The sequence below is a fragment of the Pleurodeles waltl genome, chromosome 4_2, assembly GCF_031143425.1.
Source record: "Pleurodeles waltl isolate 20211129_DDA chromosome 4_2, aPleWal1.hap1.20221129, whole genome shotgun sequence".
Lineage (NCBI taxonomy): Eukaryota > Metazoa > Chordata > Amphibia > Caudata > Salamandridae > Pleurodeles > Pleurodeles waltl.
The window spans coordinates 851,486,978-851,502,603 of NC_090443.1; the positions used below are offsets into that span (position 1 = coordinate 851,486,978).

The 15,626-nt window shown below is 52.8% G+C and overlaps 1 protein-coding gene across 2 annotated transcripts in view; it reads right to left on the reverse strand.

Moving 5' to 3' along the window:
* Window positions 1-13,731: 13,731 nt before the first annotated feature.
* The window catches only part of C8A (complement C8 alpha chain), a 348,185-nt gene continuing 346,290 nt past the window's right edge, over window positions 13,732-15,626 (reverse strand). For both annotated transcript variants that reach the window (XM_069232593.1, XM_069232592.1), the window contains one exon: window positions 13,732-14,909. In XM_069232593.1, the coding sequence (XP_069088694.1) occupies window positions 14,758-14,909 (152 nt within the window). In that variant the 3' untranslated portion in view covers window positions 13,732-14,757. The remainder of the gene's footprint in view (window positions 14,910-15,626) is intronic.

Genomic DNA, 15,626 nt, shown 5'->3' on the forward strand with positions numbered 1-15,626 from the left:
GCTGTGTAGCTCCTATTGTTGTTTACATTGGCTGATGTGTGCGATAACTATGGGCATTGACATTTGAGAGTATTGGGGCCTTTGTCTTGTTTCTGGGGATTGTTGAAGTTGTCATACTCACCCCCTTATTTAGGTGTGTATGATCCATGGGGAGGATACTGCCATTGGCTACTTGAGCTGCACACAGAGCGGATGTGGTAGTCGCAACTGTTGTCGCAGTTACATTCCAGTTGTCGGTATGGCTAGAGGTTGTTAAGAGGGCCCTAGTTAATGTAGGGGTATGGTGGCTGACAGTTTGGCGTTCTGGCCTTCCCTCCTGGCGTGGCTTTCCCTTTGCTCCATCGTTGGCATGACAGCATGCCCCCTTGGGACTGCTGTTGGTGTTGTGTAATGGTGTGCCCCAGGTCTTCTCAGAACGGGCCATGCCCCCCTGCCATGCCCCTTTACCCATGCCACTCCATGTATAAGATGACTTCCATGCATTTTGTGATCGGTATCCCCCCCCCGGTTGCAGTTGACATTATTGCATTTTAATTCCCTATGCGACTTACCTTGCATGTGCGTTGTCTCCTGGTAGTCTGCGCTGTCCTGTCCTTGAATCCCTGTGACGATCTCCTCAGGGATAACGGCTGCGACCATCTCCTCCATGTGGTCCAGGGCCTCCTGGTGTGCTGGACTACCCCCTCCAGTCTGCAGTGCTGCCTTCCTGTTCCTGGCCATCTTTTCCTTGGTCCTGAGCTTGCAGTCATGCCAACGTTTCTTGCACTCGATGACAGCTCTGCGTACTTCAGCCACACTGTTAATCTTGTCGACAATTTGTTGCCATATAGCCTCTCTCCTACTGATTGGCAACTTTGAGGTGACAAACAGTTGGTGCTGGTGTTCCGTCACCTCTTTAACCAGAATTTCCTGTTCCTCTGCACTAAAGCAACACTTTCTTTTCTTCTTAAAAGTGTCCTGGTTCTTGTGTTGGTCCTCCTGGCTGGTTTCTGGTCTGCTGTCATCTTCCTGGGGTCTGTAGTGGCATCTGGGATCAATTTTGGCTCTCCTCTGGTGAAATGGCAGCGTTCGCATTTTTTTTTTTACGCTATTGCATCAAAAAACGGCGCATATCCGGTCTGCGGGGTCGTAAATTGACCCACAGTCATTTCCGCTACGTTAACGTTGTTTTGCTTTACGACTTGATGCTGCAGTGTGCGTCAAAAATAATGACTCCCACCTGTGGTTTGCGCCGCTGTGCGTCAAAGTATAAATATGACGCCCGCGCGGCGCACCAAAATGGCGTTAGCCGGCGGTAATATTTTTGACGCAAAATTGCACCGGCGCAGTTTTGCGTCAAAAAGTATAAATATGGCCCTTGGTATTTTCTGATTTGTACATTTACCTAAAGAGGTGGACCAGTTAAAAGTGGTGGAGGGAAAAAGTTTCCATTTGCTAATAGGTTTGGCCCTGTGTTCTAAATATGTATGGCAGAATCTATGAAGGATTCGTTTTTTTTATAGGCATGGCACGTTTTGTCTCACTGCATAAGGGGAGTTTTAATTAAATGGGGGTTTGTCAGAAGCTGGGTTCTGGTTGCAGTACCCACAACATGCTCCCTGTTTTTTGATGCAACTTTGACTGGAGTGCACTGGGTTCCTGCTACCGAGGTGCCCAGTGCCAGTGTTCCTTACCCAAAACACAACATGTGATCATTTGATCTCCAAAAGCCCAGGCCCTTTAGCACCTCTGTAAGTCCCTTATAAATGGTACCCCTGCTAACTAGGGCATGGGTAGTGAAGAGGGCCCCTAAGAGCTGCAGCACCACCTGTGACACTCTGAGGAACGCAGCACCAACCTCATGCAGACTGCCATTGCAGGCTGAGTGACAAGGTGCTCCCTAAAAGTGAAAACACAACACAGCACTCAGCCTCGGTGCCATGTCCCATAAACACTGCATGTTATATTTGTAAGTCATCCCTACAGCAGGCCGAACAGCCTCAAAGCAAGATGCATTATATTACATGTACGGACATATCTGCAAAAGCAGATATGCCCCTGCAATGTCTATGTTGATTCTTAGACATAGTGAGTGAACAAGGAAGCCATTGTACGTACATCTGCTGGACACTCGTCAATTCAAGCTCCCCAGCTACATGATGGCTTCACTGAAAATAAGGGATGTCTGCTATCAAACATCTCGTATTAATAAACCCTGACCAATTCCAGTGATGAATTTATAAATACCTTAGAGGTCCCCCCTGAAAACCGACCTGTTCTAGCAGGCCTGCCTCTAACAGACAAGAATCTGACCCCCGAGGGTGAGAGCCTTTGCTCTCTGGAGGTCAGAAAACTAAGCCTGCTGTTGCAGGAGTGTTACACACCCCTTTCAACCGGATGACCTGAAAATCTGCATTTCAAGGCAGGAAGCTTTAAAGAAACCCCATGACTTTGGTATGTAGATCTGGCCTTCCTTAGAGGGCCCATCTGGCAGATGAACAGGTGAGAAAATTACCTATGCAGAAAGTGTGCTGCATTTCCAGGCTGGATACACCCTTTGAGGTGACCAGCCTGATATGAACACAGCCTTAGAAATTCTGCCATCTTGTGTGTGGTAGTGTTAGAAATAGGGTTTTTGGTTGGCAGTCAGGTTACCCTCTGTCCAAGCATGAACCCTCACTCTAGTCAGGGTAAGTCACACACAATCCAAATTATCCTGTGCCCACACTCTGGTAGCTTGGCACGGGCAGTCAGGCTTAACTTAGAAGGCAATGTGTAAAGTATTTGTGCAATAAATCATACAATAACACCATATAGCACCACAAAAATACACCACACGGTGTTTAGAACAATATAGAATAATTATCTCGATATTTGTAGATCAACACAATAAAAGATGCAATAAGAATTTGTAGGAATATCACTGAAAAGTGATATAAAGTGTCTTAAGTCTTTAAAAAGCAAACAAAGGCCCTCATTCTGACCCTGGCGGTCGGTGATAAAGCGGCGGCCAACCCTCCAACAGGCTGGCGGTCCAAAATATGCAATTCTGACCCTGGCGGGAACCGCCAACACAGCCCGCCACATTAACACTCCGCCCGCCACGGCGGAACAAACAAACAGCGCGGCGGTCCCCGCCAACAGCCAGGCGGCAGACAATGTACCGGCCACCCTATCACGACCCACCAATCCGCCACCTTTTCCGGGGCGGGAGCACCGCGATAAAAACACGGCGGAAACAGACTACGAACGGGAAAACGCTCACCTCCACATACTCCATGCGAGATTCCGGCAGTATGGAACCTGAGTTACAGGTCATCCCCGCACTCCTATACCTGCTCCTGTACCAGGAGCACGCCCGGCGGCGCGGAAGACATCGGTGAGTACTGCACCTACGACACAGGGGAGGGAAAAGATTACCGGCACACACCCACCCACCCACACCCACTACAACACACACATCAATGCATTCCCACAGATCACTGTCACAACCCACAAACCCCCCCCTCCGAAATAATGCAAAGACCAAAAGAAGAGATCTTAAACGGGCAGATATATTGAAAAATGGACAGCAGTAATCCAAATAAATAAATAAACTATGTACAAAATATATACATCTACTATATGTAGTCCAACCACTGTCCGTGGACCACAGGGGTCCTGAGCAAAGGGGCAAGGCCCAGTCCCACGACAAGAACTCCACGGAGAGAACACTGCAGGGGCATCAGAAAGAAAAAAGGACAGGCACCTCAGGGGGAAGGGAAGGGGGGGGCACCTCAGCCACTTGAGTACACGACGCCAGATCCACGAGGGGACTCCATGACCACTGGCCCATCCTGGGGAGAGCAAAGCCACAGCCCATACAGTCCATACAGTGGGTGGCCTGCCCACTGGGCCATCCTGGGGAGAGCAAAGCCACAGTCCATACAGTCCATACAGTGGGTGGCCTGCCCACTGGGCCATCCTGGGGAGAGCAAAGCCACAGTCCATACAGTCCATACAGTGGGTGGCCTGCCCACTGGGCCATCCTGGGGAGAGCAAAGCCACAGTCCATACAGTCCATACAGTGGGTGGCCTGCCCACTGGGCCATCCTGGGGAGTGCAAAGCCACAGTCCATACAGTCCATACAGTGGTTGGCCTGCCCACTGGGCCATCCTTGGGAGAGCAAAGCCACAGTCCATACAGTCCATACAGTGGGTGGCCTGCCCACTGGGCCATCCTGGGGAGAGCAAAGCCACAGTCCATACAGTCCATACAGTGGGTGGCCTGCCCACTGGGCCATCCTGGGGAGTGCAAAGCCACAGTCCATACAGTCCATACAGTGGTTGGCCTGCCCACTGGGCCATCCTGGGGAGTGCAAAGCCACAGTCCAAACAGTCCATAACAGACTCCACTGCCACTGGAGGAGGCATGTTGGCCAGAGGACATCCTGCAGCCCTGCCCGAGACAGATCCTGCCCTGCCACGTCTGCCAAAGGGCCAGCGGTTCTTGCCTGGAAGGGCCCAGTTCAGCGGTTCTTGCCTTGAAGGGCCCAGTTCAGCGGTTCTTGCCTTGAAGGGCCCAGTTCAGCGGTTCTTGAGACGGCGGTCCCCAGCGGAGCGGTGCTGGAGACGGCGGGGCCCAGTTCAGCGGTTCTTGCCTTGAAGGGCCCAGTTCAGCGGTTCTTGCCTGGAAGGGCCCAGTTCAGCGGTTCTTGCCTTGAAGGGCCCAGTTCAGCGGTTCCTGAGACGGCGGTCCCCAACGGAGCAGTGCTGGAGACGGCGGGGCCCAGTTCAGTGGTTCTTGAGACGGCGGTCCCCAGCGGAGCGGTGCTGGAGACGGCGGCCATTCTATGGCCAACTGCTCATTGCCTGGTGGTGCCCTCCTGGGCAGCGGGGATGGTGCTCCTTCAATGCCCACCTGGGCTGTGGGTGGTGGGGCCCTCCTGGCCAGCTGGGCTGGGTCCTCCCTGGGCAGCGGCTATGGGGGTGGTGGGCTCTCCCGGGGCAGCTGTGCCGGTTCCTCCCTGGGCAGCGGCTATGGGGGTTGCGGGCTCCTCCTGGGCAGCTGTGACGAGTCCTCCATGGGCAGCAGGCCTGCTGCCTGACTTCTCCGCCTTGCTGCCCTTGCCCTCCTTAGTCGGGAGTCTGTGGCCCTTTCCTCCCTTTGGAGCTGTGGCTGTTGACGGTGGCTGGCTAGTGTCCTGGGGGGATATAGAACCCGGGCTCCTGCGGCGCCCCTTCCGCCTTCTGCTCCTCTTCCCAGGGGGTGGGCTGGCTGTCCCCTTGCTGCTGGGCGAAGATCCAGACCTGCGGGCTGGTGGGCTCCAATACCCCTGCACCCTTGTCAAGGGGGCTGCAGGGCTGGTGGTGGCTGAGGTGCTCTTCTTACCCCGACGAGAAGGAGGGGGGGGCTCAGGGTCAGGAAAGAAGGTAGCAGTAGAGAGATAGATTTTCCTGGGACAATGGATAGTGGTAGGTACAGTGGGTATGGGAGTGGAGGGAGAGGATGTGGTTGTAGGCGAGACAAGTTTGCTGTCTTTGGGTGCAGGTGCAGGAGCGGGAGGCTGTCGTGAGGTGGATGGCTGTTGGGTGGGTGGCTGCGTTTGTGTGGTGTGGAAGAGGGGGTGACAGACACAGTGGGAGAGGACACAGGGGACGTGTAAATGGCAGTGGGGGTGGTGACTGCACGTGTGCGGACTGTACTGGAGGGTGTGCTGGTGATGGTAACACTGGCTGATGGTGAGGTGAATGAAGGTGTGAGTGTAGACGTCACAGGTAGGGAGGAGGGAGACGAGGAGGTGGGGGTCACAGAGGTGGTAGTGACTGTTGGCATGTCTGCATCGGAATGTTGCTTGTGTGAATGTCTGCGTGATCTGTGGTGCTTATGTTTGGATGAGCTGCTCTTGGGTGTTGAGGTGTGTGCAGGCTGGTCTGATGGTGTGGGTGGGACAGGCAGAGGAACAGGAGACTGGGAGGAGGGAGTTAGTAGAGGGAGGCAGGAGACAGGGACAATGGCTGCCGTCAGTGCTGAGGCCAGAGCCTGGAACGATCGCTGATGGGCAGCCTGACCCGAATGAATGCCCTCCAGGTACGCATTGCTGCGATGAACCTCCCTCTCCACCCCCTGGATGGCATTCAAAAGGGTAGTCTGCCCAACAATGAGCGTTCGGAGGAGGTCAATGACCTCCTCACTGAGGGCAGCGGGGGTAACAGGGGCAGGGCCTGAGGTGCCTGGGGCGAAGGAGATGCCCGGCTTCCTGGCAGAGCGGGCACGGGGCGAACGCTGAGGGGCTGCTGGGAGGGCGGAGATGGTTCGCTGGGTGGCGGCTGTACCTGTAATGGCGGGGGGCACGGATGGTGCCACCCCCGCAAGGGAGCTCCCTTCCGAGGACGTGTCCGTGTCGCTGCAGGGTCCAGTCGTCCCCGTTGTGGAGCTCCCCTCGCCCTCCGTCTCACTGGTCCAGTCAGACTCTGTGGCATGGCCCTCCTGGGCCATGTGAGATGCAGCTCCCTCCTGCCCCGATGCCACTTCTCCTCCGCCTGATGATGCTGATGCACACAAGCACAGAAAGACAAACAAAAAGGGGGGGGGAGAGAGAAATAAAGAGATTTTGAGTACATGGATCACCGGTACAGTTAGCGGACATGACAGACACAGATGCCCCCTGCACTAAGTTGCGCACTTGGGGTCCCCTACGCATTCCGTGGAACATGCCCTACACGCCTAGAGTTGACAACTGCACCCATGGATGACACGGCCCAGGGATGGCTGTACTGGCACACTACTGAGGGTGGTGGCTGGGGACACAGGGGCTTACGGGGGTGCCCAGCCTACAGATATCGCCCTGGCCTAGGGGGACCCACAGCCCTCCTCCCCCACCCAGACACCTCCACTGCGCGACAACAGAGTAGATTATGCTTGTACTCACCCCCTTGTGTCTGCTGTGCTGCCCTCACGCGCCCATCCAAATCAGGGTAGGCCACCGCCAGGATCCGGAACATCAGGGGGGTCAGTTGACGGCAGGCACCCCGCCTACGTTGGGAGGCCATCCCCAGCAGAGACTCGGCGGTCTTCTTGGTCCCACGGCGGATGTCCTCCCACCTCTTGCGGCAGTGGGTGCCCCGTCGATGGTGGACCCCCAGGGTCCGGACTTCCTTGGCGATGGCACGCCAAATCCCGATCTTCTCATGGGCGCGGACCTATGTGACACGTACAGGGAGGGAGAAATACCACGTTCAAGTTTGTCTGCATTATCGTTGCCAGTGGCCCAATGCCCCCCATCCCCGCCAGGCCCCCCGCCAGGCCCTCCGCCAGGCCCAACATGCCCCCCATCCCCGCCAGGCCCCCCGCCAGGCCCCCCGCCAGGCCCAACATGCCCCCCATCCCCGCCAGGCCCCCCGCCATGCCCCCCGCCAGGCTCAACATGCCCCCCATCCCCGCCAGGCCCCCCGCTATGCCCCCCGCCAGGCCCAACATGCCCCCCATCCCCGCCAGGCCCCCCGCCAGGCCCAACATGCCCCCCATCCCCGCCAGGCCCCCCGCCAGGCCCCCAAGCCAGCCAGCGGCCCCAAATCCATATTGAATTAAACTCACTTGTTGGTCTGGAGGACCATAGAGTAGCGCATACTGGGGGAGGACCCCATCCACAAGTTTCTCCAACTCTTCTCCAGTGAAGGCAGGGGCCCTTTCCCCAGGCGCAGCAGCCATTGTCCCTTCCAGACCGAGGGCACAGCAACACTTGCAGTATAAGTCCTCTCCTGTGAAAGTTCAAGTCGCAAGTGAATAAGTAGATAGAAAATGGCGGTCACGTCCGCGGCGGTGCGTACCGCGGCGGTGCGTACCACCACCGCCGGCGCCCTTCGCCATTGGCTCCTGAAACCCATAGGCTTCAATGTTAACCAATGCGGCTTCGCGCCGCGGTCTTCGACCGCCTACCGCCACGGTGTGCCACGCCAGCGCATTGACCTCACATCCCATTGTCACACTTCACAGGTCAGGCAGCCGCCATTTCGAGGGTCCACATGGCTCAATTTCAACTGCGTCACACAGGCCTAGGCCTTGCATAGCCACTCAGACACGCCATTCACTGCATAGAGAATCGTTTACTGTGCAAGCTGTGAGTACGTACCTGTGGGTTTCTTGACTGTGTGCTCCATGTTGTCCTTCCTAGGCACCGTCCGCTGGGTTTGGCGAGGAGACGGATGAATCCTCCCGTGTACAGGCCGCTGGTGGACCTGTCGACAATGGAAGCACGCCACATTATCCTGACCTACCGGCTTGACCGTGCCACTATACATGAACTGTGTGCCCAGCTGGAGCCCGACCTGATGTCCCCCATCCGCCAACCCACAGGGATTCCCCCTCTGGTGCAGGTCCTGTCAGTACTCCACTTCTTGGCAAGTGGGTCATTTCAGACAACAGTGGGAATTGCTTCTGGGATGTCTCAGCCCATGTTTTCGAAGGTGTTATCCAGAGTGTTGTCTGCCCTGATGAAATACATGAGGAGCTACATCCTTTTCCCTGAGGTGGGCGAATTGGCTGCAGTGAAGGGTGATTTCTATGCCCTTGGACATATTCCCAGCGTCATTGGTGCCATTGATGGGACCCATGTGGCTTTGGTTCCCCCAAGAGACAGGGAGCAGGTGTACAGGAACAGAAAAAGTTACCATTCCATGAACATCCAGGTGGTGTGTTTGGCTGACCAGTACATCTCGCATGTAAATGCCAAATTCCCTGGGTCAGTGCATGACGCCTACATCCTAAGGAATAGCAGCATCCCTTACGTGATGGAACAGCTAGAGAGACACCATGTATGGCTATTGGGGGACTCTGGGTACCCCAACCTGTCGTGGCTACTGACCCCAGTAAGGAATCCCCGGACCAGGGCAGAGGAACGGTACAATGAGGCCCATGGGCGTACTAGGAGGGTGATCGAACGCACCTTCGGCCTCCTAAAGGCCAGGTTTCGGTGCCTGCATATGACAGGTGGATCCCTAATGTACTCACCTAAGAAGGTGTGTCACATCATCGTGGCCTGCTGCATGCTTCACAACCTGGCTTTGCGCCGCCAGGTGCCTTTCCTGCAGGAGGATGGTCCAGATGGTGGTGTTGTGGCAGCTGTGGAACCTGTGGAGAGTGAAGAGGAGGAAGACGACGGGGATGAAACAGACAACAGGGACAGAATCATTGCACAGTACTTCCAATAGGACACAGGTAACAATTCAAACATAATTTTGTTAATGTAAACTACTCTCCTGCATCTCTGCTGCCTGTCTATTTGCCCCAGTGTATGATGACTGAGTTGTGGCTTTTCCCTCCCTATTTCAGATCTGGGGTCCCCACTACGAGTCCTGTGCTTCGTTTCCCCATGGACTACAGCTTTGTGGCAGCTGTTTGTTGACTTCACTATGTACAAGGACATATTTGCACTGTCATGTCAATTACAATATTTTGAATTCACAGCCAGACTCCAGATAGTTTTGTGCAAAATAGGTGTTTATTTCAGTGCTCAAAATGGGATGGGTGGTTTCAAGTGGGTGGGGGCTATGGTGAAGGAATGTCCATGGCAGAGTCCAGAGTAACAGTCACACAGGTGCATTGTCCATAGGCCTGTGGAGAGATGGAGCATGGGCAGTTCAAGGATGGACAGGGTGACAATGTGGGACAGTGGGATGACATCAGGTGGTATCCTTTGCTGGCGGGGGTCTTGACATCCTACTCTGTCTTCTTGCGAGATCTCAGGGCCCTCTTGCGGGGTGGTTCTTCTCCTACAGGAGGTGGGGGTCTGGTGGGCTGCTGTTGTGTGGGGGCCTCCTGTCCACTAGCGCCGGCGGAGGTGGTTGGCTGTTCTTGGTCCAGGCTAGTGGCAGGGGCCCTTTGTTGTTGTTGAGTGTCCGTCCTGGTGTTGATGAGTTCCTGCAGCAGCCCTACCATGGTAACCAGGGTGGAGGTGAGGGCTCTGATGTCCTCCCTGTACCCCCGATACTGTTCCTCCTGCAGTACCTGGATCTCCTGGAACCGGGCCAGTACCGTCGCCATCGTCTCCTGGGAGCGGTTGTATGCTCCCATGATGGTGGTGAGGGCCTCGTGGAGAGTGGGTTCCCTGGGCCCGTCCCCCCCCTGTCGCACAGCTGCCCTCCGAGTTGCCCTGTTTCCCTGGGCCTCTGCCCCCTGGCCGGTGTGCCCACTACCACAGCCCCCAGGTCCCTGTTGTTGTTGGGGTGGTGGGTTATCCTGGGTGCCCTGTAGTGGTAGACACACTGCAGATTGACGCGCCCTGGAGACAGAGGCATGGGCCCGCTGGGTGGGAGCTGTGCTGGTGTTCCCAGAGGGGTTTGGGTCTGTAGTGGCCTGTGCCTGTGTGAGGGGAAACGACTGTCCAGAGGTCCCCGATGGTCCGGGCTGGTCATCAGTGTCCAGGTCGACAGAGCTGCTGTCATCGCTGACGGCCTCTTGGGTGGGGGGTGTGGAGAATTCTGGGCCCTCCGTGGCGGTGTGTTGGCGGTCAGGTCCTGCAGGGGTATAGAGGTATGGTTATAGTTTCAATGTGTGCCATATGGGTGTATCTGTGGGTTCCCGTGTCCCCAAGTGCTGGCATTCGTGTGTGGGGGCTTTGGTGAGGGTGGCTTGTGGGGGGGATGTGTATATGCATTGGGCATGTTTTGGTGATGGGTGTCCATGCTTAGTGGACGCATGCAGGCCTAGGTTTTGGGATGTGTGGGTTGTGATGGTGAGACATTGGCAGGGAATAGGTGTGCTGGGGGTGGGGGTGAGGATGGTGGTGGGGGTGAGGATGGTGGTGGGGGTGAGGGTGGGGGTGAGGATGGGGGTGGGGGTGAGGGTGGGGTTCGAGGATGGGGGTGAGGGTTGGGGTATGATTTGGCATGCAGGTGGGGGGGAAGCAGTAGTGAAGCTTCAACTTACCAGAATCCATTCCTCCGCCGACTCCTGCGAGGCCGTCAGGATGCAGGATGTTCAAGACTTCCTCCTCCCATGTTGTAAATTGTGGGGGTTGAGGTGGGGGTCCTCCGCCAGTCTTCTGCACGGCGATGTTGTGCCTGGATACCATGGAACGCACCTTCCCCCGTAGGTCGTTCCATCGCTTCCTGATGTCTTCCCGATTTCTGGGGTGCTGTCCCACAGCGTTGACCCTGTCGACAATCCTCTGCCATAGCTCCGTCCTCCGGGCAATGCTGGTGTATTGGATCTGTGTGCCGAAGAGCTGGGGCTCTACCCGAACGATTTCCTCCACCATGACCCTGAGTTCTTCGTCTGAGAAGCGGGGGTGTCTTTGGGGTGCCATGGAGTGGTGTGTATGATGTGTGGGGTGGAGTATGTGTAGTTAAGTGTGTTGAGTGTGGTGGTGTGTGTTGTTTTGTGTGTGGATATTGTGTGGGTGATGGTGTAGTGTGCCTCTGTGTGATGGTGTTCTGTGATCGCTGCTGTGTCTCTCAGTGCTTCTTTTTGGATTTTGGTCGAAGGGGTTTGTGGGTGATGTGGGTGTGTGTTTTATATTGTATTGTGTGTGTGGGAGTGGTGTGTGTATGTGTATCAGGTGTGTGGAATTCAAATCGGCCAATGTGGCTGAGTTTTGTTCGTTTGTGTGTATTCTGACCGCGGCGGTGTGTACCGCCAATGGAAAACCGCGTTTGAAAGACCGCCGCGTGGATTCGTGGGTCGTAATGGCATGGGCGTATTTCTGTTGGCGTGACGGTGGAGGTTTTGTCACCTCCACTTTTCCGCCGACCGCTGGTCTGGCGGTCTGTTGTGGCTGTCGGATTTTCGGAGGTTTGGCTGCTGCGGGTCAGAATGACCGTGGCGGGTTACCGCGACCGTGGCGGAATTATGGAGGATTTCTGACCGGCGGTAGGCGCCTTTTACCGCCGAGGTCAGAATGACCACCAAAGTCTCTTTCAAGCACAAAGTACCTGGTTTAGAGTGCAAAATCTCCACAAAGGGCCGCAGAAGAAGAGATACGTGAAAAATGGTGTGTGCGTCGATTTCTCCCCTGCACACACGGACTTGCGTTGTTATTTTTCACGCGGGGATGTCGTGCGTCGTTTTCCGGCGTGCGGACAGTCTCTTTCTGTGGTTTACAGGATTACCAGATGTCCCGGGGTCTGTGCGTGGTTTCTTCGGCTTGTTTTCCGGCTGAGGGTCGTTCTGGGAGGCTGTGCGTGGAATTTTCATTCTCACAGCAGGCATCGCGTCGATTTCCCCTCTGGAAGTCGGGCGGCGTTGTCCTTGCGAGGCCGTGCGTCGAAGTTCCGGTCACCCCGAAGCCGTTGCGTCGATCAGCATCAGTGTGCGGCGATTTTCTCACCGCGGAGCAAGCTGTGCATTGAAATTTTCGGCGCACCAAGAGTCCAAATGAAAAAGAGAAGTCTTTTTGGTCCTGAGACTTCAGGGAACAGGAGGCAAGCTCTATCCAAGCCCTTGGAGAACACTTTTACAGCCAGACAAGAGTTCAGCAAGGCAGCAGGCCAACAGCAAGGCAGCAGTCCTTTGTAGAAAGCAGGCAGGTGAGTCCTTTGAGCAGCCAGGCAGTTGCCTGCATCCTGGTTCTGTGGGCCCTCCGCCAAGTATGAGTAAGTCCAGCACCGGACCCAACGCCAAAATACACCACTGCGCCCAAGCCCCACAGCACGAGGAGAAGTGAACCAATGGTGTCCCCACACGCCAGAGGACATTCCCCCGGACTGACGTCCCAGTCCCAACTTAAAGCAACTTCCCAACTAGACCGTTTCCCATTGAAGTGAATGGGATGCCCAAAGCCATAACACCCCTATGCAAAGCCTCCTGAGGTAACCTGGTGGTGTGGTCTGGGCCCCTGCCCCATACTCGCCTTAAGTCTCAGAGAACAGTCCCATGAGTCTCTGTGAAGTGTTTGAATGCAGTACATGTTTTCCCCCATAGGATAACATTACAGCACCCAAAAATTGCACTGTCTCAACTTTTAAAAACTGTAAAGTGTACTCACCTGATTCTGATGATCTTAGTATCAAAATATATATAAAGGTATGTGCTATTTTAATATATTGGTGTTGGATGTCTTTATTGAGTGTGTATTGAGTGTGTGTCTCACTTGCTGTATGAGTGTGTGCCTTAAATACTTAGCACTACCCTCTGATGTGCCTAAGTGCTCACCCACACTACTACAAAAGAGAGAATTTGGGATGTCATTGGTGCCTCTCTGATACCTCTGAGGTTTACCTGGACTCTCCACATGGTGCATCTCATTTTGGCCCACTAATTGAAGAGCCAGCTTCCTATAGGGTCAATAATATTTCCATTTGCTTATAACTTTGGTGCTGGTTGATCAATCTGTGTCAAGATGTTAGCATGTGATATAAAGTGCAGATATATTACATTTCATGAAGATCCAGTGGCAGGGGGAGTTAAAAGGTGCAGGCAAAACTATTTCGGATTTACTGATAAATTTAGCACTGTTTGTTAGACCTGCACGAAATTTAGCAGGAACTTAGCATGTTTAACCTTCTCTAGTATTTTTGTGTCTGTGTTGATCCACTAATTGGGAGCAGATCTATTGAGGTAAGAATTACTGATGGCACTGTGATGAATCAATACAAAATCTGGCAGATGCTTCGAAAGTTTCGATTTGAATTAATGTGACTTATTTTCTGTCAATCTATCGCTTATAACTTAGGCACTGTTTGATGCATCTGAATCACATGTGGGTAGCAGGTAGTAAATTACTCCAGGTGCAGGTATTTTAGCTTTCGTGAACATCCAAAGCGAGGAGAAGTTAATGAAGGAGTCAAAACATTTTTATTTTCTAAGAACTTTGTTACCATCTAATGGTTCTGCATGAAATGTGGCAGAATCTTAGTATATAGAGCCTATTTGTGGTTTCCTGTGTGGGTAGACATCAATGTGGGTGAATGAAGTATTCATTTGCTAATAAATGTGACACCGTTTGATCAATCCACACAAAATATGGCAGACATTTAATGGGTTTAGCTTACAGTTTGCTATGTCACGTTTTCAGCAGTCAGGGTGGGGCAATGATAAATGGGAGGGCAAGTAGAATTCATTCACTAGCAACTTTCAACCTGTTGAATTAATCTGCATGAAATTTGACAGCTGGCCCAGTGAAAGTATAGGTAAGCCCTGCACGCAACCCTCACTTCACACAGCTAAAGGTGATTGGGTACAGTGCCTGGATGAATGCTATGTACAGATAGGAATGGGTACATGGCTGGTGCTGGGTACTAGGGGTTGAGTGGCCATGGAGGGTTTGGCACAGGGCCTGCTCCTGCAGTCATCCTCCTGCAGCACACAGCCAAAGACCATGCACAGTGTGGTTTGAGCAGCCGTGGCTGATTGAGAGCAGGAACCATCAACAGACCCCAATGCACACAGCAAACATCATGATTTACATTCATTTATGATTTATTTAGCCAAGTAGGCCAAACAATCCTTCTAGAGCAATACATTAAACATTTTTCAGGAAGCCAGCAGTTTATAACATTATCATTTACAATTAACTTTTTAGAAAGCCAGTGTATCACAACCAGTGACTGTCAAATCGGTAAGATTTTCCACTTTCTCAATTCTTGGTAAGTAGAGCCATTTGATACACATTGCAGTACATTTTTAGTTTCATTTTTCTATGTTGTGTGATCAACGCTTATAGTATTTCTTTATTTTCTGTATATACAGCTGTGCAGCACATATGACTTTTCTTACTAGACCTCGTTACCATGCCTATGGTTTCTATATTGATTCCAACGTTTGTGATATTTCCGTCAACATTCTAAAACAAATTGACTGCCTTAGCATGTGTCAGTTTGCACACTCTTTCCAACACACGAGGCTCCACCTTCTTTTGGGGGAGGGTTATTGCATTCTCTTCTTCTAGTCCTTGTTCCAGACTGACATTGTGACCATGGTGCCCAGCAACTCCAGTTGCCATTCACTTTGGTGCCTGGTAAGGAAACAAAAATATAAAATGAGAAAGTTACAACAGTTTCTCTTAAGCAAGGTAAATTGGATTAAGTTTTGTAAATGATACAATATAATACAAAACAATGAGGTATGTGGTATAAATGAGATGAAATGTGAGTGCTCTCTAAAGAGGTATTGGCATATGAAAGGTATCTGCTGTACCTTTAAGGTATGTGTAAATAAAAAAAGGACAGCCCTGTTGCACCTAACCCTTTCTGCAAGGTCATCCCCAGGCATTTTGTCTTCACCCCACCTATTTTTGCTAAATTCATTTTTTTGGCCTATGGACCCTGTGTACTTTACTGCTGCTAATCAATTCTTAAGTGCAGGTGCTGCCTCTTTAAAACAAGACATCAGTGGCTCCACCCCAACTGGCATATTTAATTTACTTGTATGTTCCTAGTAAAGTGTATATGCAGAGGGCCTATAGATTAAATGCTATTAGTGGTCCTGCAGCACGGATTTTGCCACTCACTTAAGTAGCCCTTCAAACATGCCTCAGGCCTGCCATTGCAGCCTGTGTGTTCAGGTTAAACTGCCATATTGACCTGGCAAAATAAACATTTTGCTAGGCCCAAACCTTTCTTTTTAATACATATAAGTCACCCCTAATGTTAGACTATTAATCCTTGGCGTGGTCTCCCTTAACTTTTTGCCTCTGTTTCCCAGGTTGTTGATGTGTGCTGTACTCTGTTTT